Source organism: Pelecanus crispus, chromosome 10 (genome assembly GCF_030463565.1).
Source record: "Pelecanus crispus isolate bPelCri1 chromosome 10, bPelCri1.pri, whole genome shotgun sequence".
Classification (NCBI taxonomy): domain Eukaryota; kingdom Metazoa; phylum Chordata; class Aves; order Pelecaniformes; family Pelecanidae; genus Pelecanus; species Pelecanus crispus.
Window position 1 is genome coordinate 28,417,152 of NC_134652.1, and position 24,013 is coordinate 28,441,164.

The 24,013-nt window shown below is 42.7% G+C and overlaps 1 protein-coding gene across 1 annotated transcript in view; it reads left to right on the forward strand.

Annotated features, from left to right (window-relative positions):
- Positions 1-24,013, forward strand: part of ZMIZ1 (zinc finger MIZ-type containing 1) — a 157,454-nt gene that overhangs the window by 88,680 nt on the left and 44,761 nt on the right. The window contains exon 4 of the mRNA XM_075717924.1: positions 20,384-20,528. Coding sequence (XP_075574039.1) covers positions 20,384-20,528 — 145 coding nt within the window. The remainder of the gene's footprint in view (positions 1-20,383; positions 20,529-24,013) is intronic.

Here is a 24,013-nt window from a genome sequence, read left to right on the forward strand (position 1 = left end):
TGAGAGACGATCACCAGCAGACTAACCGTACAGAGGCCTCACCTTGAGGTGCCCATTGACTTAGGGCAGCTGTGCGATACCCTCTTTCCAATGAGACACTGACCTTGCTCCTGTTGGCAGTAGATGGGGTGTATGGCTTTCAACATGATGTGCTGTAACGTCTGGGAACTGTTGTTGGTGCACAACTAAGGGGACTGGGCCTCAGTGGGTATGGAGACTCTCAAGGTCTCCGGCGTTGCTGGCCTCTGTGAACTAGGCTGGTGCATCAGTGATTGCATGAGGCAGGAGAAGCCTGTGACAGGGAGGTTGGTTGGTTTGGTTTTCTTTTTGAGGTTTTCTCCAGTTAAATAGAGGTTGTCATGTCAAAGAACATCACTGCTGTAACTATCACGAATTCCTAAATTTTCACTTGTTTAAAAAAAAAAAAAAACAATCTGTTTTTTCTATGCTGGCGAGGATTGGTGGGAATGTTACCCTATGTTATAGCAACCAGAACTTAGCCCATCACTACCACCACCCCCAGAACGCCTCCCGGGACTTTGTATGAATTGGAATTATGGGATGCATCATAATGGTTCATAACACCTGTGAAGAGGAAAAGGGATTTTGATATAAAGTCCTTAACAGCTGCTCATCCTACAGCAGCCAAGTTTCATTACTTAGGAAATTGTGTCCGGGGAAGGTTGGTGTTTTGTGGATTTGTTTTGTTTTGTTTCAAATGTGATGTAGTGGGGAAGAGGCTGACCTGACCAAGGACAGACCAAAATATATAACCAGACAGGAATCTTTATCAAGTTTTTTAAGCCATATGCTCTAAGCAGCATTGTAGTACCAAAATTATTTCAGCAGTTACAAAGATAATTTCACCACTCGGTCTTTGTGGATTTAAAGTGGTTGTCAGAGCATTTTTTAATTAGTCTTACATGGGCAGGTGATAACACTGGAGCTCAAATTTAGGTATATTTCTAATAAAAGTAGGATTGTTAGGGCTCATCATGCCTATCATGAGACTGTTTTTGGGTCCTTATCCTTTTGCTGGATTTTAACAATTCAGGCTGCAATTGAACAAAGTAGGCATCTGCATCTGAAGGGAAAAAAGAGAGAAAGGGAAAAAAAGAGGAAGGAAAGACAGAATATACATATATTTCTCTATATAAAACTATATATGTATTTCAGAGAACAGGCTAGGCCATTGTTTATGGAAAAAAATTCTGTTGACCTTTTCCTTCTAGATAGTGTGTTTCCCATTTGGCAAGACGCTGGGCTTTGAGTAGCAAAGTCATCAGGGGTTTTTTTGCCATTTAAAAAAAAGAAAATCTACCCAGAGTTGGCTAAGTTGATACACAGCTGAATGGCTGTGGTTTGCAAGTACTCACAAGGGACCTCCTTGGCTTTAGAAGAGAAAATCTTGGAATACCTCCTTGTGGCTGACCGTGTTTGAACTGCTCCCAGCTTTGACTGCTAACCAGCATGTTCAGGCGCCGGCCCGACTTACCAGCTGAGCAGGCATAGCCAGGCAGCACCAGTGAAGCCAGACCTCTTTGGCAGCTGCTGCGGATCACACTGAACACAGAAATAGGTCATATTATCAGTGTCTAGTCATAATAGTTTCGATTTCAGATGCATAATATGTCTATCAGAAAAATCACAGCATTTACACTAGCAGATGCCTTGTCCTGTGGTGCTTGTCAGGACATTTGCATGTTCTGCTATCAGGAGTATGAGATAACTTCCTTCCCACCTGAAACAATGTGGAAGCTGAGAGATTGCTGAGGTGGACCATTTTGAATTTGTTACTGTTGAACTGATCTAATATAAATTGAATGCAACCTACTTTACTGTAACTGTGCAAAATGGAGTACTAATTTGCAAGTAGTGGAGTAATACCCAGCTTAAGTATTCAGATAAATAATTTTTTACTCTTCATAGTTAATTTTTCTAGTATGAGCAAGCTGTAAAACCTGAAACTGCTTTGATAGCAGCGGAGATGTTGGAATTGGTATGAGTAACGTGAAACACATCTCAATTTTTTCCTTTAAGGGTCAAAAATTTGCGGTGCCATTTATTGCATCAGTTCCCTGTCCACTCCTTGAGTTAGCTGTTACAAGTGTGCACGCAGAGGGATGCACCCCCTTGCATCCCTCCCTCACGGCCTGCAGCTCTGACTGGTATTGTTACACAAGTAATAAGGGTTAATTCAGCTACCTGAGTTCTAGCTCGACTTCCAGTTACTGAAATGTCAGTTTATTCTTATCTAGATGGGGTCAGTCTGCTCTCTGAACCACAGTAACTGCTTCGAAGGGGGACAGGGCGGGCAAAAGCCCTGTGTCATCAGCTTTTGGCCAAATATCCAAAGTGTTTGTGTTCTTTTATACATTAGTCTTCTCAAGTTCAGTCACCGCCAGTTAGACCTGAATTTGTAACTGAAAATTTGGTTTAATTGTAAATCCTCAAAAAACCAAATGGAATTACTCTTTGTAGGACGAAATCACCGTAAGTAACTTCTACACATGTAAAAATACCATGAGCTAATTAAAATACAGCCCCTGGAGTTGGGCAGTTAATGTCCTGAATTGTTGCTTTCGCCCACGTCGACCCAAGCCTTTTTCCAGCCTGCAGCCCACTGCAGGGCTAGCGGTGTGGGAATCGGGTGTCCTGCCATGCCGGGGCCTGTTGGGAGCTCATTCCTTTCTGGTCCTTGGTAGACAAAGGGTTCTCAAATTGGGGCAGGGCACGGGTGCAGGGGGGTAACAGGAGAGCTCACGAAACATGAGGCTTTCACTTTCCACTGCCCACCCACCCCCGTATCTCTCCACCTTTTCTCCTGTTCTCCCCCAAGCAGATCTTCAGCTCTGTCTCGTCTGTGGTTGCCAAGCACAAGGTAAGCAGCGCGCCCCTACTTCTCGTGCCCGCACCTGCTGCGCCCGTCCTCTCTCCTGTTTACTCCTTACGTTTCTCGCACGTTGTTTTTGGTGAAGTCTCTGGCTTATCCAGTTGTATTTACCATGTCTTAAGCAAGGTAACAGCAGCTAATTTGTTCCTTGTAGCCAATGTTACTGGTTTCTTCTGTCTTGTTCCGACTGTACCTTACTGCTAATCGAAGCATTCCTTAATACGGAGTTTTAAACTGAACAAGCCAAGCCCAGAACTGCTGAGTCCCCATGGTGCAAGTTGTGAGCCAGCACATTGTAATGTGTGTTTGTGACGGTTTTGATAGTATGTTAGAATGCTATGTGATCTCATCAGATTTAGGCACTATTGCTCTTAATATTTTACTGGACAGGGTTTTTTTATGATCCGGATTCTTTCCGCCATTAAAAAATGCCAGTTACAGATGTGCTGTTTTATTGAGGTTAAAGCATTTGCCATTATTGGTTATTAATATTTGGTTAGTGCTCATATCTAAATCAGAAGGCCCATTGTGTTAAGCACTCTACAAACGTATTGAAGAGATAGCCTTTGCTCCAAAGAGTGGAGTAGATTTATACTTTAGTCCTTTCACCCTATGTCTTAATGCTGCTTCTTTTGCACTTCAATTATGCTTATCTAATGGATCTCTATGCCACTTGTGCCTCCCTGTAGTTATAGTAGTGATATTTAGATAGCCAATTTTTGTCTTGATCAAATGCAGGTTCCCAAAGAATTAAAAAAAAAATTCTAGCGTACCATCAAATTGGCAGACAGACTTTGAAAAACCCCAGTGCCCAATGAAGTACTGCTGGGTGGTCCTTTCTAAAAAAGGAATGTTTCCTGTATTTTAAAGGTTTATTTAGAATTGGGGATTAATTACATCTTGCCAGCATGTTTATTAGGATTGAGATTGCTGTGTTTTCAGTTCTACATGTATGGAAGGTTATTACTCAGTCTTGAGTTTCTGAGCTGACGCTGTCTGTCCAAACACTGGCAAGGGCTCCTCTGACCCCTGCAAGGTGCGTTTGACAAAGCTAAGCGCATTGGAAATACTTTCTCCGTTGCCTACGACAGATGAAAATAGTCCCTGAACTCGAGACCATTGGTTTGATCCGCTGTAGTTTCTCACCTTTACTAAAAGAGGTCTTTAGTAAAGACCTTATGACTTCTAGTCCTTTCTGAATGTCTGGAACGCAGCAGTGTCAGTTGCAGGAGATTACAGCTGTCTTTAACTGCTCTGTTGTTCTCTCTCATTAGTGTGGTGCCTGTGCTTCCTATCTACTCTTTCTCCCTCACCTTAGTCCACAAAGGTCCAGATTGTGGGGTTTGCTGGTTGTGTTTTTTAATCAGTGTCTATCTGCAGAAACTTGTTAGTCAAGAGCCTGTCTGATGGAAGGCTGTCATTTGTTTCATCATGATACCTACAGTAATGTTTGCTGTAGATCACGTGACATTCTTCCAGCCTTCCCTTAAGAAGTCTTTATAACTTTTTTTAATGCATCCCTTTTATCTTACAGAGCTGTTCATGTTGGCTTACTCATGTTGTGTTCTGCTATCCTTTTTGATTCCTAGATTTTTCCAGGATGAAATACATTTTTGCTCTACAAGGCTTCCTTAAACGTACCTTCTCTATTAGTTTATTCCAGTCTGTAATAGCGGGGGCTTAGTCTGTACTCCGTGAAAGCTTTGAGATACTACCTTTTATAAATACTGCAGTGAACTAGACTATTTCACTGTAAAGCTTTGATTGCTTGATCCTAGGCTTCAGCTTTGAACCCTCTTTTCTCTATTTAACGTTCTGGCTCGCATTGCTGGAGTGGTGCTGGAGTTCTCTGCGGTCATTGCTCGGGGTGTCAAACAGGCTGCAGAGTCGAGCGCTTTCCCAGGAGGATTTTTAGACTCGGCCACTTTGTTTATTCTCTAGCGTTCAGTGGCACATTTGCTTGGGCAAGAATTTGCAAAGAGGTTGCAGAATCTCCGTTTTATTTTCTGCGACATGAATCTGTGCTTTTTTTCAGCTGCATTGCAGGAACTCCTCCTGTCAGATTAGCATGGTCTAGTGGTCTGCATCCAGGCTAGGAAAAGAGCCTCTGAGCTCTAATCCCACATCTGATGTTGAGTGCATTGATCCTCTCCTCTTCAGGATGCTGTGGATGACTGTGAATGTATGTCCTTAATGACTGGCGTTACCCTCCTCCAGAGCAATTCCTCTCTTCTTTCAAGACCCTGCTCTATAGATGCGAAAATCCTGTTTCTATGTTGATGTCAAAACCCATTCTCTTCTTCCTGGTCTTTTTGTCAACAGTTACCCAAAAGGTCCCTCAGGGAGAGGGGGGTAGTCTCAGCAGCAGAAATGTGTCAGAATGGACAGAAATTTTCAGGTAGACCTACCAGTCAGTAGCCTCAGAGTTCCTCACCCTGGCAGTAACTAGGTGTGATTTTGCTGTACCTTTAGACAATAACTAGTCTCTCTGGCATTCTAACGTGAGTATTTTCCCCAAAGGATTAATTTACTACCTTAGCTTCCCTCTTTGTGAAATTAGGATGATGTTCTCTTCGCAGGATTAGGTGAGGATTAGCTAGTGTTTATCAGCGACTTGCAGATAAAAGGAGTCCTTTGTTTACATGTATATCTTTTAGACTGCATGGTCTTGATCACATGGCAGTGCTCAACTCTGCATTTGAAAAACACCTAATTTAGGATACTGCTACAAAATAATTGTTACAGACAGTTATTAAGATGTGCGTATTTATGGAACAGAGTCCTGCTTCCCAAACACTGAAGCATTTTTGCAATTTGGAAATATTCTGCCCGTTCTTTTTTTTTTTTTATTGCCTTTAAATTTTTTTGCATTAGTGTTAATACATAGGATTTTTGTGGTCATGCTGGGAATTTCACTAACGGTTCTGGCCTAGTGGCTGTAAGTACTGTATAAAGGTAGAAGGTAACACAATGCCATCCTTCAAGAGTTATCTTGCTAGACAGACAATGTCTGCTGTTACCTTTGCACACCAAATATCCCTGGTTCATGAAGTAAAGTATCTGGAACTGGAAATTCACAGTGGGTTCTTTTCTGCCTTTTTTTATCATTTCTGAAAATAAAGGTTTTGCAGCAGCTGGAATCAGCTAACAGTCTTGTTGAAAATACATCTTGTTCTTCCCTAGCAATATTGGCTCCGTGGGGCTTTCTTAGTAACATGAACAGATATGACTCAGAAGACAGAGGGAGAACAACTATGTTGTGCAGGAAGTTTAAAAAATGGGGGTTTTTTACCATTTTTTTTGGCCAACACCACAGTGAAGCTGCGCTGCCTGCCTTCTTTTTCCTCTTCCCCCCCCACTTTTTTTTTTTTTTTTTTTCCTCCCCACCCTTCTTGACAGCCTTTGGAACTGGAGCTGGTATCCTGAATTGATCTTAACAATCAACGTGAAATCCAAGAGAGAACAAACCATATGTCCCCAACAGCCAGTTTTTTTCTTTCGAGAGGGTTGTGCTAATAAAGAGGTAGAAGGATGGTATGTGTGTATAGTATACAAGCAGCAGCAATTCCAGTGAACAGCTTTTTCTCCGATGTCAATGAAATGACCCAAAACATGAAATTTTGAAATGCTGTAATTTCTAGTTTTCGTAGCACCAAACTGCAGGCTGCTAATGCAGATTGATTTATATCGCAGTAGACCAGATTAGATGCGATATTGGATGAAGATATTATTTGAATTTGGCCAAATTTGGACAGTTTGGCTTTCTGGGGGCTTTATTCCATGGGGAGCATGGGGTATATATAGGGGCTCTAAGCAGGAAGAAAATATAGTAGAAACTTGTTCTCAAAGTAAAATACAGGACCAAAAGTATGCAGGGAAAAAGAAAATAAAATCACACCTTCTTGGAGCCCACGTAATTACCCGTGCTCCCTTCTCATTAAACAGCCAGCCAGTGCCCTCAGGTCTGTTCCTTGTTCCCTCCGTGTCCTTGTTTCCTGGGTTTCTGTTGCTCTTGAGGGTTCTCCTCATCTCTTCCTCCACCCTTGTGTTTTCAAAATTACTTCAGTCTATTCCCCTTAGAGAAAATTTCCTAATACTTGGCTGCAAATCCCTTCTTTCTTTCAAGCCCTTCAAGTAACCAGCTCCTTCCAGAAAACATTCCTGTGTTAATTTCCCTGAGAAATTTTTGCCCATGCTTTCTTGTTTTTGAACTTTTATTGCATTTCTTTCAAGTTCCTTATGGAAGGAGCCAGTTCTTATGTATTTGTGAAAGGCCATTTATATAGTCCCCAGACAGTAAGTAGCCAGGCACAGTCTGTAGGCAATAAATGCATCTCTCTAACCTTTCAGAAACCTTATCTTTCTTTAACATATTATCTTATCTTTTGCCCTCATTTCTCTTGTTTTTGACTCTATGTTCCAGCCACTTTCCCACATAACCTCATAAATTACGTTGCTAAAATTACAATTATCATCTGCTAGACTAACATGAAAGTACTTATTAAGGTATAAAGGAGAAGTTACGTTTTGTGAAGTACACTTCAAATGCTGTATTTAAAAAAAAAAAAACAAAAACCAAAAAACCCCAAAAACCAGATTGGTAGAGGTTGGGTAAATGTAATGTAGGAGATTCAGCTTTCCTGCCACTAAAATTGTTTACAGTATTTTCCACCAACTTCGGTAGGAGCAGGAGCTAATCCAAAATGGTTCTGACCAGGAATGGAAAATTTTATTTACCATCTGCTTGGATAGCATCTTGCTGTGTGTTTCAGGGTAATATTTGGTGTTCTGATGTCCATTTTGATTCTTCTTATCCAGATGTTCTAGGAACATAAAATAGATGTGGCTGCTATTTAGCTAGGACGTTTGCTCAGTGCTGGTATAAACTGCTGCTTTCTACAGGCTGTGAAACAGAAATGCTGTCCTTGTGAAAAGCTCTGCAGAATTAACGGGGCTTGAAGTCTTGGGAAATCCTTTGGGTCCCTTGCTGCCCTCCCTCCTCCTTTCTCCTCTCTTCTCCTCCTCGGTATATGCTCTATTCGGTTTAGCTTCCGAAGATGAAAATCTTACCCCTGATAATGTCTTGTGGGTATTACAGTCTTGGATAAACAACATTTTTTGTAGCCTCTATTGGTCATGTCAGGTTGTATTCTAGTCATTTTCCCAGAAAATGCCCTGAGGAGTCGCACACAACTCATCTGAAATGGTTTCCTATGTGTGTTTGTTACTAATGCTGTGGGATTTTTTTAAGCATCCAAATCTTTTTTTTTTTTTTTTTTTTTTTTTTTTTTTTAAATCATCCTTTTGCACTGCTTTAACAGATTTGCTGTAGAAAATCGGTGCTAAAACCTGGCTCCTTGTGTCATTAGGACTGTATTATTTTCTCTGCCATCCTAGTCCTCCGCCTGAAATATTCGCAGGAGGCTGGGAAGACTCCTGCTGCAGTTGGGCGCAGGATCGGAAAGCTGCTCCAGCGCGTGGCATCCATGCTGTGCTGTCTGTCTCGCCTTCCCACCCGCCCACCCCTCCCCACGGCTGCCTCGCTCGGGCCCATTCGCCTTTTCGGTGGCTGAGATAAGATGTCAAGGAGAGGGGAGGGAGGGTTAGCAGGGCTGCCGGAGGAATTGATTCTGTCTGCCTCTCCAAGCAGCCTCTCTGCGCAGCAGCACATGATACGGTTTTGCACAATACCCGGCTAATGCCCTAGTCAGCAGCTTCCAAGGGAAGAACTGTATTGAAAAAAAAAATAATAGCAATCCTCCGCGAGCTGCAGAGCGTGCGTGGACCAGAGCTAAATTTGGAAAGCTAAAGCTTATTTCATGCAAGATTATTAGAATTATTTGGGTTTCCAAATGCGTGCTCACACACATGTATGTATCGCTGGCCAGCTTTTCCACGTGACTCGGCTGGATCCAAATGCAGTTGTTATTTATAGATGGCAAGAGCAGTCATGGCATTATCTTATAGCACTCCAGTCCTGAAATTGTAGCACTTGTGTGCAGAGAGAGGGGGCCAGATGCCCTCTGTGAGTATTTAGGCGGGCTGCTCTTCTGCAAATACCCATAGGATGAGGTAGTCACATATAACCCTTCCCTTCTTCCCTATTTCTTTTTTATTTTCAGACAGAGAAAAGAAAGATACTGAAAAATCAGCATGGGCCGTGATTTCTACTGGCTTCTTCCCCAGATGCATGTAAAAAGCAATTAGCCACGTTCATTTTTTTTACCTCTCCCCTGTTCCATAGATAACCTGTTTCCACCTATGTAAAACCACATACATTCCCCTGAAGACAGGAAACAGCAATTTCTAGTCTGCCTAAAGCTAATGTTCATACTTAGGTTTCTAAACAAAACAGTCTCGTGTTGAAAACTGCTGTGCGCTGGTAGCTCAGCTAATTGAACGGAGGCATGTACGCGTGCACTGGAGCTGTGTCTTCGGATACCGCCTGTGCAGGGAAACAGCTGGCTGATTTCCGCCTCTGCAGAGTGCCGTAGCCTTGGTGCTGGGGCCAGACTCTGAGCCGCAGCAAGGAATTCATCTAGCTGGGGGAAAAACACAACACAAAACCAAATAAATGTCTGCCAAAAAGAAAAGAAGACAAAAAGCAGTCAGATCAGATCCCTGGTCAGGTTCACAGGGGTGGTCATGCAAAGAGATGCTTCAGCACAGCTGGGAGCGTGCAAGCCGCAGCAGGGCACGGGCACAGACGGCAGAAGACAGGGCTACCTGAAGGCAGTATTGCTGCTGAACACTTTGTATCATGGAAATACAATCAAAATAATCTGAAGATCAGGGTAGGGGTATTTAGATGTTTCTTATTTTACACCAACTTCAGTTTTCTATGTGGCCCTAACCGTAACAGAGCATAGGTGATTTGCTAATTTTGCTTTATTGGTAATAAATAAAATAAACATAGTGCATGTTGCGTCTTAGAGTATCAGAATGCCTTAACAAGAGCATCCGTGGCTCACGAAGTCTGTTCCTTTAGTACAGCCATGTTTGAGGTGAGAAACGTCCATTAGCCCAACAAACGCAGCTAGAAGAAATGAACTTTCAGGGTACGGAAGCCCTTCTCTTGCTCAAATTAGTTACCAAGTTCCCAGCGCAGCTTGGGAACAATTATTTGGCATTTAACTTTGGTATGTTAATTGAATGTTAATTAATTAGGCAGTTCTCAAGAAAAGGTGATTGGTACCAGAGGAGCAGAGCAGGTTGCTGGTATAAGGGAAGATGAGGTATAAGGGAAGGGTTTGTGGGGTTGGTGGGACGCAGAGGGGAACAAGAAGTAATGGCTTTGTTAGAAAACGAACACATTAATGGGGGGTGAGGTGGGAAACACCGCTGCCTTGAAACTGCAGTGCGTGCACACATCTGGCTGTTCTGTATTGTTCGAACAGAAGTTACTAAGTTAAAAACTCCCGTAGGCTGAGTTTCTCTTTGCTGATGTTCGTAACTGTTTTCATGTTCAGCACACACATTTTATACGTAGTTGTACTTTCCTTTCAAAATGAAAAACGAGATACAAGGACAGGGTCAGAGTGCTTTCAGCTTAGTTCTGTTCAGGTACAAAGTTTGCATAGTGCGAAAAATGGTCTTACAACCCCCAATTTGGAAACTAATTTTTTTTTTTCCTTCCACACTTAAAGCGAAGTTGGCAAAGGTTGTATTACACTAATTGTAAAAAAACAAAAAAATTCTGAGGACACCTGATAAAACATTCTTTTCCCATAAAAATGTGAAATAATGTAAAATTAAAGCAAAGAGCGAGACTGCAGAACTGAGAAGCAAAAGTTCCTAAAATAGCTTTTGGTCCTTCTCAGAAGTTCTGGCTGTGCAATGTTAACTTTGGAAACACGTTTCTGCTATAAATTTTGGTTGTGTGGGTTTTGTAAATTTTTTTTTTTTCCCCTCCTTGAAAGCCTCTCCAGATGTTTTACAGTTGTTGTTTGAAAATGTTCCATGGCAGGCACTGAGACTGTGGGCACAGAGCAGTAACCCCTTGATGTGGTGGTTGTGGTTTTTCCTTGCAAAGAGAGGAAGGTGTATGATCCTCTCTGTTCTGGGACTCGTTCTGTCACAAACGGTGTGACCTTCAGCACATCACCTGCTCTCGGTTTCTTTCATCTTTAAAACTTAGCCAGCAAGCCATGCAGCTGGATGGCCATTTCAGCAGTCTCTGCAGGAACTCCCCACTCTCTGAGATGTTAAGTATTTTTTGCATTTCTTGTCTTTCTGGAATAATTATAAATACAAGCCAGATTTAAATATTTTTCCCATGCAGGCTGTTTGATTGAAATTCCTGTGTTCACAATCATAGATTCATTTGCTTGTAAAAGACTTCAAAAAGTCATCTATGCCATGCCCCCTTGCCTGAAGAATCCCTAATGCCGTTCTCGCCAGAGGTTTATCTGACCTTTCCTCAGCATCTCCATTCTTGGAGATTCCTCAGCTTACCCCTTACGGTATTTAGGAGCATTAGGATGCTCCTAATACCTAACCTGTGTCTTTTCTGTCTCTTTGTATATTATTTTTTGGTGTTTCTACTGTGGATATGGATAATGCTTTGTTACTCAGTAAATCGGAATACTGCTCTCAATCTTCCCTCTTCTAAAAAAAAAAAAAAAAAACCAGACCAAACCCACCAAAACCCCTACTCCATGAAATCGTTTCTTGCAGGTTATATGGATAGTTTTTCCCCTAATCATTCTGATAACTTTTCTCCCCCTTCTGTGGCTGTACATTGTGGTGGGATAGAGTGAAGGGAGAGCTGTGCATCTTTCAGACTTGGCTTCTGCCCGTGCAGCCGAGGCAGCTGGTCAAGTTCGCTGCGGCAGCACGGCACAGCTCAGCCTCTGCCTTCAGCTCCGCTTCCGAGAATTCCTGCCCTTGGAGATGGCCCTCACCCTGTTGTTGAGAAGGTGCGCCGTGTCGTACTTGGTACGTGTCCCTCTTGGATGTCGTTTCAGACCATTTCTCCAGCTTTTCAAGATGATTTCAGCACCAAATTTCTGCAGTGAACTGATGCTTCTTTCCAGCTTATGCCATGTGTAAATTGACCCAGGATGTGTCCTAGCCCTTTATCCATCCGCATCATGGATATCTATAAATTCAGCATTTGGTAATTTCAGACCCAGAACAAACTGCTGCAAGAACCCATCTGATGATACTCGTTTCTATTACTGACCATTGGTTTAATAGTTCAGTAAGCTTACGATTCCAGCCATTTTGTGTTGTGTTCAGCTAGACCTTATTTCCCTTGTTTATTTGTAAGAATGTCATGCAAAGCAGCGCTGAAGCCTCGCTAAAATCCAACTAATCTATTCTCAGGGTCTCTTGTCTGCTAGTGTAAGGAAAGTGCAGAAGTGTGGCGTGATTTGTTCCTGACAAATCCATTTGGGTTGTTATTCGCTTTTTACTTTCCTCTTGGTTCTTTTGAATAGTTTGGGTTATTTTTCGCCAGTAGGAAACTGGACCTCCAATTCTGCAGTTATTCCTTTTCCTTTTTTGAAGATAGCCGCTAGATTTTTCCCTTTTCCAGACTTTCATCATCATACTGATTGTGCATGGATTCCCTGTGTTCAAACCCTGGTTAAACGCCTCTGATACTTTTTTCTGGCACTTTTGTGTGTTAGTGGGAATGTTAGCTCGGGAGTTGTTTACAGTAGTAATTGGAGGGCTCAGGATCAATGAAGTGAAACTGCGCCTCTCACCTACAGGTCACCGGTTTGAATCTAGCCAAAGATGGGTTAAAGTGAGTCACTTCCATTTTTCAGATGCTTGTATTGTGTGTGAAATCTGTTGATGACTAGAACTGGCATTACAGAATAAAAGCGTACAGCTGTAATGAAAGACACTGTTGTTTGAAATCTAAGCAGTGAAACCAACAATTGGATGAGTAAGACAACAAGCAGTCTAATGCTATTGGAGTGCATTTCCTTTGGAAAGCCATATCCAAGATTCACTTGTTGGTGGCCTTTCACTAGCTTTGTCTTCTCCTTACAATGGGGCATGTTTTCAGATGTAGCAACATGGGTACAGCTAAGCCTAAATGAGATGCTTACGTATTTTTATCTGGATCCGTGCAGAGTGTTTTGTGCTTGCCAAACTGAGCCATTGTTGCTGTATTTTGTAATGTATTACTTCAAAGTTAATGTAGTGAATCTGGTAAGTTCCTTTGCCAAGTTTTGGCAAGTGTAGAAGGAAATTGGGGAATCCCGGTTCCACTGAAGTCCTGGGATAAGGATAGCAGTATTCAAATCTGCGTCTCCAGCACGTACTATTCCAGCTGGCAAGAGCTTTTGGGGAAGCCATATATATGTGTGTCTTGAGAGGTATTTGTGAAGAGCTGAAGGCATGCCAAGGCAAGCTGGACCCACGTTCAAGACCAGCCTTGTACGTGGTGTCACTCTCATGCAGCAGCTTTGAAAGCACGTGCTAGGTAACTCTCAGGTTTGCAGTAAGGGTTTTATTGAATAAAGCCTCTGTTAATTAACTTGATATTACATTCAGTTTAATTAGGCATTCCCTGTGTTATCTACTTTGCTACAAACCTGCGTGGTGTTTGTTTTTCTAATGATAATACGTAACCGCATTATAGACCGTACCGGCACAAAGCTGGGTATTTCTGCAGGACACAGCTGTAGCTATCGTAATGAAGGAGGCATTGGTGATAAAGGACATTACTTGGGTATTAGCGGGAGAAACATGTATCATGCCGTTTCACCATGTTGAACCGTGGCTGTTGACTGGGCGTTCCTGTTGCCATTAGTGGGGGCAGCTCATGCCTCCCAAAGCGGGGTTGGAGCCAGCCGCCCCCTTTGCTCTGCGGGGGGGTTCAGTTCCACGCAGTTTGCCGTGCGGTCGCTGGGACTAGCATTTTTTAAACCTGTCTGCGTTTGGAGGTGGTACCAAAGATACAACTTCCTCTCCTTGCTACTCCACTAGTGGAGCAGGTTTGTGTTGGTACTTTTAATTTCAGATAAAATCAGGCAGTCTAATCCAGCTTGTTTGCTTGGGCTGTTTAAGCTAACATCAGTGATTTTGCCTGATGGAGAACAGCAAGCACAGTCCTCAGCTGCTGCAAAAAACCCAGCCAGCTGGGTTGTAAGCCTCCTGGGATGAGGTGGGAGCAATCACCTAGGAGCAAGCACTGGCTCCGTGCCGTGGGCCCCTGCGTACGGAGCGGGCATCTGCTGGCAGCCGGAGATGTAGGCCTGGGAGGAGGGGTGGACTCCCTGGGAACCGCTGCGAGTCCGTGTTGAACAGGCAGACTGCTGAGAAATGACTACTTCTGCTTTGTAATTGGCATTATATCTGCTCCTTTTGTGCTCTCGGCACCGAGGCAGACACAGAGCAGAAGCTCGTGTAATGACAGGGGTAGGGCTTGTCTGTCGCAGGGTTAGGACACGTAGCAGTGCCTTGAAAGAACTGAAGAGGAGGGGCAAACACGCATACTCTGAATCTCTGCTAATGGATAGTTACATCCCGTTTCCTTTGTGGCCTTGCTTTCCTGCCCTGACCGACCGTCTGGTGGGTTAGCCAGCCATTGCCAGGCTTTGCTGGAGTGTGTGAGGAGAGCTGCAGGAAAATCAATCCTTGAAATAGTTTGGGATGACCAGCTTCTCCCTCTCTCTCCATTTCCCAGCTCTTTAAAATCAAAATGGCTTTTAAAACACGAGGGAAACATCCAGTTTACTGCTTCCCAAAATTGTGGACAAAGATTCCATCCTTTTAATGCAATTGAAGTTATTTTTCTAATGCTACGGCACATTGAACATTAGGTAGTTAACATGTTTAATATATTTTTCCGAACGGTATATAGTCTCCATTTTTCTGTGTAAAAGAATAACTTCGTTCTTAAATAACCAAGACTACAGTTATTTCCACTCCTCTCCTTCTCTTATCTTCGCTGCTTCCCTTCCCACCCCACCAAATTTATCTCACTTGGATGATTTCTAAAAACTGTATTTAGATTGCAGTCTATACAGAATAGGATTGAAAGCCCTCGGTAGCTCTGTACTCCACTTATCTGGAATTCTCCATGTAAAAAATATGAATTTGTTTCTAAGAGCAATATAAAATCAATGGATATGATCTGCGAAAAAATGCTGGATTTTCTTACACTGTAAATATCGTTTCAGCCAAATGTGTTTCCTTCTGAGACACAAAACCAAACCAGTGAGATGGTGCTGAACAGATAGTCCTCTGAATCAAACTCCTCCTTTTTTCTTAATATTTTCATTGCAGTGAGTAAGAAATACGGGTCTGCCAGTCTGCCTATTGAACTATCTACTGCAGCTTAACTGCAGCAAGGAAGCGGTAATCCTATTGTGCTCCTCCAGCAGTCTCCCGGGAAGCAGAAGGCATTGAAATTACTGAGCTGTTGTCCTATCCCCTCCTCACCTGTCTTTGTGGCTGTAAATATAGTGTCTGCCTGTAAATAACAGTTTGCTGCACCTTTAAGCACGTTCCCTAACAAGAGGCGGTGATTTACTGAGGTGATAAGCTGTAACTAATACTAGGGTGTCATAATAGGTAAATAGATTAGCACCGTGCTTCTCTGTATTTTGCTTTCTAGGGAGCCCACTGGCTCATTCACTCAGAGATGCTTACTACAGCACTTTGCACCGTGCCGAGTTAAATCAGTCAGTTAGAGGATTGCAGCTATCAGTGCTGGTGTGGATGCAGCTAATGAAATGCATTAGTGAATCTATGGGGTAGCATTGATCGCTTAGCCTGTTTTCCTTCCCCTTTCTGTTCCCTGGCCCGAAAGAGATTCTAATGGGCTGTACCAATATTCGATGCCATGGCCATAAACTATCCTTCGAACTGCGTCATCAGCAACCCTCACGTAATTGTTGCAAGTGCCTCATTTGTTGTCAAGAAGTAAGAAGCGGCGCGGGCAGCCTGGGCATGACCCGTGGCTTCCCCCAACTCGAGCTCCTTGGTTTTCCTAACGGAAGGGCCCGGCGCTTCCGAAGCGGTTGTCATGCTGCTGCTGGGCGATGGGCGCACGCGGCTCTGAGGAGCGGGAAGGTGCCACGGAGCGCGCAGCGGAGGCCTTTGTTTGCGTGCCACCTGGCAGGCTTTTGGCACCAAAGGGCCTTCGCAGGAAAGGAACAGTACCGGGGGATGTGGCTGGTCCTAATAATTGTGTCGCAAATCTTGTGATATTTGGCACGTTCTTAAAGACCGGGCTTCTAGAGGCGGGGGATTAAATAACAATTGCTTCCTTTCTCTTTCAAGCAAGGCTTAGCTCTGCGGTTGCAGAGAAATGCTTGAAATGTGACTAGGGCCGAAGAGGGGGGGGTGTGTCTGTGTGGAATCTTTGCCTTCCAGCCCTCTTCCCTCTCCTTGTCCCCAGGATCCCGGCGTGGATACATTGCGCTGTGTTACGATTTTTTTCAATGAAAGTGTTTAAAACTATTGGAGGCATCCAGAGGACATAAAGTGTGGCTAACTCTGGGTGTGTGGGAGTATTTATGAGAATTTTAAGGAGAGGTCAGTCACATTCAGTGCTGAGACACGCTCTTGCGACGTCTGGTCCTCTTCAGAGAAAGGAGAAACAAAAATGGGTCTGGGTGGCAGCAAGCTGAATATCTCTGAATGGGTATTTTCTCTCACTTCCTTAGGGGAACCCCTTAGGCTACTAATAATTGAAATATTTCTTATTTTTAAATCTTTCTGGTTTTCTCTATTTCACAAATGTGAAAGCCGAGGCTGCTCATTTCTGTGTTGGTGTCTTAATGCAGTTGTCGTTAGCAAATCAGTATTGATTTATTCCTATGAAAATACATCAACGCTTAAAGTAAAACGCAATCCCACTAAGAATGGTACAGATTTTGCAGATGGAGAAAAGTAGGTCAAATATTGCAGCAGTCATCCCAGAGCATGTCCCTTTAAGCCAAATAAATGTGTGAATACACTTAAACTGTCAGTACGTCATTTGATTGCCATTATTATGCATCTTTTGGCATGAGCTGGCAGAGCCCTCTGTGGCTGAACAGGGATTGAAAACGTCAATCCTGGTGTATTAACCAGGTTGTATTTTACACCTGGGCTGCGTACGGGGGCGAGGGGGGTTCACGTTTAAGGATTTTTCCTTTTCCCCCATTGCAACAGTTGACTTCGACTTAAGCAGGAAAGCCACATCATTATATGCAAGGGACATTGTAGCAATGCAGCACAGGAACACGATTTAAATCTGATCATTAAACTGTCGCAGCAAGAGGCTGCGAGAGACGGTGTGGATGGTCCATCTGCAAAATCTGTGCTCCTGTTGTACAAGGAGGAGGGGCGGAGGGGGGGAGAAAAAGCAGCTGCTTGGCTGTGCTATGAGAGGGAGAGACTGACTGTTGGCACCATCTGTAGCTGTCCTTTGTGCTTGCTGCTTTATCCGTTCATTATAGCATGATACTGAATTTATCGTGCTTTGAGTGTAAATGAGTTGAGATGCGCCTAATACTGTCAGCATAAAAAGCAGTAACTAAGTACACTAAAGATGAATAGTGTAATCTGTAAATTCATTTTGAGTTTGTTTCATCTTGCTTGAATAGCCCAGGAAGTGATGTTCTCCAGAAGCCAGCTGTACCAGATGTGCGTGTGGGGTATATATTCATCTTCCCAAGCGGAGAGCAGAGCAGTGGAGGTGGGATGGGGTGGGGGACAAGGGAGGCCACCCCAGCATTTCCAGCAGAGGAGAGCAGACTCCTTTAGGGGGTTCTTGCTCCTGCTGGGCGGGATAGAGGGGGACTGCTAACTCCTAAGGCGCCTACAAACAGCTCTGTTTTCATTCCATGCACAAACACCGATGCAGGGAAGAGAATGATTATTATACATGGTACATGAGTTGAAATGTCCCAGGGGAGGAAAGGTTAAGCCTCTCCGTAATGAGTGCTGTGATAGGGATGAGTAAATTTGCTACGTTTTGTACCTGCAGTCTCTTAGTTTCTAAAAACATGAGTCCTCCCCAGATAACTTGTAGAATGAAACTGTCCAGCTTATGTTGAGGACCTCTTTGTTCTTTGACGGTTTACATTTCACCTTTGTGTGTGTTGGATATTGGTAATAATAATTACTCATTAAGATCTTTTCTTACCTTCACCTCACCAAAGCAATGCTACCTCATTGGCACATTCCTTTTCTGGGAGTTACTCCACTTTTTCCCAAGCGGGCTTGGCTTCCCTGTGCAGATTCGTGCCCTCAGAGCCCATGTTGCTTTGTATCTTATTTGTCAAGTGCATATAGGTGTGCAGAGGGAGCAGCTTCCTCCTCCCATCAAAGCCTCGTTTAAGATGGACGATTTCCATTTGACACTGTAGTAATTACACTCGGCTGTGGAAGTGCTCAGCATCCACTGTTACTCTGCGATGGCTGCCTTTAGTGTTCGGCAGAACACTTTGTTCATGTTTCTCAGAGCTCAAGTGGCCGTGGTGCGCGGGAAGGAACCCTGCGAGGCAGGGATTTGTATCTCCGGGCGGCTGGAAAAGGGGGAGGGGGACCTTTGTCACCGGCACATTAGTAATGATATGCCAGGGATAAAAGGTGAGTATAATTTGATCAAATGCTTGTTGACAGATTCCTCGGCTAATAGAGAAGCAGCTTAGACTGACACTCGTTGCTGGAACATTTCACAAGCTCAGGGGAATGCTTTCTGTAGGCTACAATGTGAGGCTGACGATTTCCCAGTGACCATATTTAGTTACATAAAGAAGCAGTGTCCCCTTTTTGTCACAGCAAAACTCTAAAACGCCCCTCTAAACACCACTCTTGACCTTCCTCTTGCTTCATAAATGCAAGGAAATTGCTACTTCTCCTTTGTCCGAATGTGTGATTAATTCACAGGAACGGCCTGGGCTTTAAGTATTTTTCTTGTGTGGCCGTTAAACTTGAGAAATTCCAATTGTTTCTCATACTGAAAAAATGTATTTGTGGGTGTTCTTGGCAAAGCAGGTTCCTTTTTTTCCCCTGCAAATACAACTTTACAATTAGTCTCTTTGGAATTTGTTCTAAGTATGTGTTAACAGTACCTGTGAGTAGCTACTGGAAAAAGGTGGTGCACCCTGAAATGATAGTTTGCTACTGCTTATGATTATGCTATTTGGTGAAAAGACAACCATTAGAAAAATAAGATGTGAAAATAAAAGCCTCGATTTCAGAGAATTCTGCACTTGTCTCTTTTAAACCAGAAAGCCTAAAATTACATGTAGAGCTCTCCTACTCTAAACCGCTGTGGCAGCTTGGGTTTTGAGTAGTCGTCTGGTTCTCACCTACTTGTGCAATCTGTGGATTTGTGTTCAGGTCATAACACCTCAAGGAAAGCACTTAGTTAAAAATTAAATACAAAGCATTTTCTTGTTCTGAGGGTGCTGTAAAGCATACTTTAAAGAAGGAAAAACCCCAAGCGCTTCCACTTGAGAACACTTCTTCCACTGCAGAATTTTGCAATTAGTCTGCACTTTGTTCCAGTGAAACTCTTCACCGTGTCGTACCTTGGTGACTTTTTACCGGAGCCACTTCCGATGCTGGAATTAAACAGGCAGCTTTGAGGCCGTCGGGTGTTGCTGGAGGCTTCAGTGGGGTGTCTTGGCTGGGTGCACTCATGAGAGCCAGATTTCACCCGCAGTTGCTTTCTGGGGCTCTGCTTACTGCAAAGTAGGTGGTTTCTGTAACAGGGGCTGGTCTTTCCTGAGTGTGGGTGCGTAAGGGAGAGGCCGCGTTTTCAGAGATAATGACCCCTTTCATGTCTTCAGAGGGAGTTGCAAGCTTTTCATCCCTCTAGGAAATCTCTGCGTCTTCATAGTTCATAAGTGTGATTTTCCTGTAAGCACAGAATTACCCTCATTGACCAGAAGATTAGGCACATAATGGAAATACACATTTAGGGGTTGTGCTGGTTCAAATATAGATTTAAGTGCCTAACTTTGTATCCATACATCACTGTGGCCATATTCTCCTGTTTATCTATTCAAGACTAGTAGCTGATAGCAGTTTTGGAAATGAATTCCTGCACATGGGTTTGTCTTCATGCCTCTCCAATTAATCTTTTGCACAAAAATAGCTGAACGGAAAAGAGATCTTCTTGTTCTTTGCTCCCCTCTGTGAATGATGTCTTCTCTATGTTTTTGTTATGTTTCTATTAGTGTGAAATGAATTCTTCTACATCTTTTTTCCACTCACAACAGCTATCCCATGTCCTTGTGCCTCATCCATTCTTCATCTCTGTGCTGCTCAGCTCAGACAAGTTCTCTTGTGCCTCCTGGGCTACGCAGAATGTTTGTAACTTGTGTAGAAACATTATAATGATAGTGTAGGGCAATTACAGACTCAATTTGATAGGATAATAATGTGAGTGGTGGTTTGTGGACAAGCTTTTCACTTCTGGGGTTTGTCTGTTTGGATTGTGACTCCTGTTACAGTAGCTTGCACCTGCACTCAGCTGTGCCGGTTCTTCGGTTGTGCGCTTACTGTCATTGTGTTCTGTTTGCGCAGCGCTGCTTTCGTCGTGGTGTGAGGAGCTGGGACGGCTCTTGCTGCTTCGCCACCAGAAAAGCCGGCAGAACGATCCTCCAGGGAAGCTACCCATGCAACCCCCCATGAACTCTATGAGCTCCATGAAACCCACCCTCTCTCATAGGTGAGTCTCAGCCCAGTCCGTAGGAGTCGCAGTCTGTACAGATGTACCGCGTGACGGATCTGTTAATTGAAATGCTTCTTACCATTGATGGAGGAAGCTACACTGTTTCATGCGCTGAACAGCACTACAGACAACAGGGGATCTGTAATTACAGCAAGTACTAAATAAACTCAGGTTTTGTCTTTGCTGTAGCCTGGTGCATAGTGAAGTGACGCTTCCATCTTCAAATCTGTGCTCAGATCAGGTGGGCTTGCTTTCAAACTTCCAAGTTGTGCCCTAGAGATAAACTTCTACAACATGTCTCTCACCAGACATTTTCCTACTGTTTATTTAAATACAACTGGCTTTTCTTGAGGTTGAAAAACATTTCACCGATGTTCTGTTTTCTAAGTGTTGTTGGCAATGTATTTATCGTATACAAAGCAATTGTATAGTGGGCATAGCCATAGATGGGAGAGTGTCTTATACCACCTTGTATCAGGTGAGGATCACAAAGCACTTAACGTTAATTTAGAGAAAATGTGAGCATTAAAGCTGAAGATGTGAGGCTTTTGATTACCAAATTATGTGGAGGAGCAGTATTTGTATTTCTTGTCGGCAGAGGTCAAGGCAAAAGCTGAAGAATTAGCATAGACAGGATTAAACATTCATTTCGTGCTTCATGTTTCTGGGAGTTTTTTTCAAGGCTTTCTTTCCCTCAGCATCACAGTAAAGAAATCACAAACAGTATAAATAGGTTTTAGTGTAGGGCACTTGTGTTAGTAAAGGATTACAAGAGTGTGGATGAGGCTGAATTCCTTGTACCTAGATTCCATGGTAGCATAAGTAACTTGAACTTTTGTGTTAGAATGGAGCTTAGGGACATCTTTGTACCAGTGCATTTGCATGCATGAATTCATCTGGAAACCACTTTTGGGTTTGGGTTGGTTTTTCTTTTTTTTCCTTATTGTTGTTGTATTTATGGGAAGACCATGCAAACGCTATGCCTTTTATTATAGCCCTTGAGAATAAAGTCTTTTTTTTGTAGTGTAACTAATACGGTATCACTGACTTTTCAGAGTACCTGGATTGCCTCTTTTTTCAGTTGCTTATGAAATGATCAATTGTAAACACACTTGAAAAAAAACCCAGAAAACCTTCTGTTCTAAAATAACTTACTTTTACACCTGGGAGAAGCTTTGCAGAAGCCAAGGTGAAATTAGTTGCCAGTCTGCAGAGAAAGTGTGGTGCAGCTTATACACTCTCTTAGGTGTAGTTTTGTAGTTTTCAGATGCCTGATTCTCATCCAACCTTTTAGCCTCTGTTCCCCTAGAGTCTATAAAGTAAGGATGAAAGCACTGTTCTATCTCACAGGGGCTGTGTGCTACGTTACTAGATAAGATAGGCACAACCTTCTTCTTTCATGGCAGCTTTCCACTGAAACTCTGTCACATGTCAAAAAATAAATACTTTCTTCTGCTAAGCCTAAATGCCAGCATTTCTGGCAATACTGGGTTACCCAATACTCTACCTAATAGTAGACCATCCTGCCTAGTATCAAGCAGTCTGTGTAGGTTTCTCTTGAGTATTGCCCTTGAAATGCTTTACTGAGGGAAGACACGGGGAGTCAGTTCTAAACTACTGCTGTTTACCTGTGAGATGCCTCTCTAGAAACGTAATTTCTGTGGCGTAACTTCTTATCTATAGTAGCTGCAGCAGCCTCTTAGGGATTTGGAATACCCGCATCGCTGCTTCAGTGTGTGCTGTTGTCTCATCTGTAATTTAGCCATAACCATGACTGCTCAAAATCTCTCAGGTGGTACGTTACAATGAGACATCCTGTGGCTCTCCAACTTGTCTTTCCAACTGGAACTGTTTATTTTCATGGATGTTTTGTAACCAGTCTGTAAGACAGTAGCGAAGTATGGGATGAAGAACAACTGAGTTTTCTTTTTGTTTGAATTAAACAAAAGATGAAATGACATTAAGTACAATCCCAGTGATAAAGCTATTGATGAAGCAACATTTGTATTTGCATTAGATTACATTTGGGTCAAAAGCTTAGTATTAAAGTTCACAGTATCTTATCTCTAATTCACAAGGTTTTTGTGTGAATTCAAACAAAAAAAAAAAAAAAGTATGCTTTGCAGTTCCTACAAGAAATTAATGTAGCCAGCTACTTCAAGTTTTGTAAAAGAATTGGATATTAAATTAGAACAACCAAGAGCATATTCAAGAGCCTTACATAGCTTAACAGAGGGAATATAGGATATATATCAGCTGCTGAATATCACCAGACAAAAAAACCACCCTTCCCCCATCGTTGGACTGTCTTGAGTACATCATGCAGAGGTTTTTCTGCTGTTGTTTTTGCTAGCAACAGAATTACCCAGAACTCTGGTCAGGGACTAGAATCCCGATGTACCTGGCACTACAGAAACACAGCTGCTTAGTCTCAAAGTTGAAACAGGGTTCGGCTATTTAAAATAAATTCTGACTGTGTATCACAAAAATCTAAATCTAAGGATTCATATTTAAGAAACTGTGGGTGCATACACTGGAGGGAATTCAGTCAGATCGGGCCTGTTTTTAGGGACAACTTTTTATTTTTAAAAAGGTAGTTGAGTTGTGGGAGAAAACTGAAGTAGACAGATCAAGGAGGGTTTTGGTAGTGATACTGTTGGACAGATGCACTTACAGAGAGCAGAATGTAAGCCATACAAGGATGTGCACACATGCAACAAATGCTTTCAGAGTAGGGACTGTATTGTGCGAGTTTCTTCCTAAATTTAGTTTTTCATTAACAGAATGATCAAGTGTTGCATATACAACAAAAATTCAGCTGAACACCTACTTCCTAATGTAGGGTGGTTGGTTGGACTGCAGACTCCTGTGCTTTAGGAACAGCACGAGCACTGGATTCTCAAAAAAAAAAAACCAAAACCACCTCAATCTTATCTTTTTTTTAAGTCAGTGCAGTGTGAGAATAGATAGCTCAAACTTGAATGTGAGATTCACTGATTTTTTTTTTTTTTTAAACTTTATTTTTAGACTTTTACTGATTCACATGGGTAAACTTCCCTCCTGTACTGAAGGACCAGTATGAGACCTATCCACCTCCTTAATCCTGTATAACCTCCGATTTAAGTCCTACTTAAAGGATTTATGGGGGACTTAAGGAGAGCCGGTAGTCTTTGGGCTGGCCCTTCTGCATAGGAGTGAAATTTCACGCTTTCTAGCTTTCAGGGAGTAATGTAACTTCTCTTGGTGTTGTAGTTTTCCAATCTGATACAATGTCTGTAAAAACAGATACTGTTATTACAAGGTGGCTGAGTTTTTTACTTTTAAACGAATTTAATGTCTTTGGCAAATGCTGTTATGCAAGTACAAGCTGTTGCCATTATACACCTTCCTTTGCTTTGATCAAGTTCCTACGTAACACTTCATTGCATTAAGTGGTGGACCTTTACATGTGGATCAAATTGAACCTTGGTTGAAATGGGTAC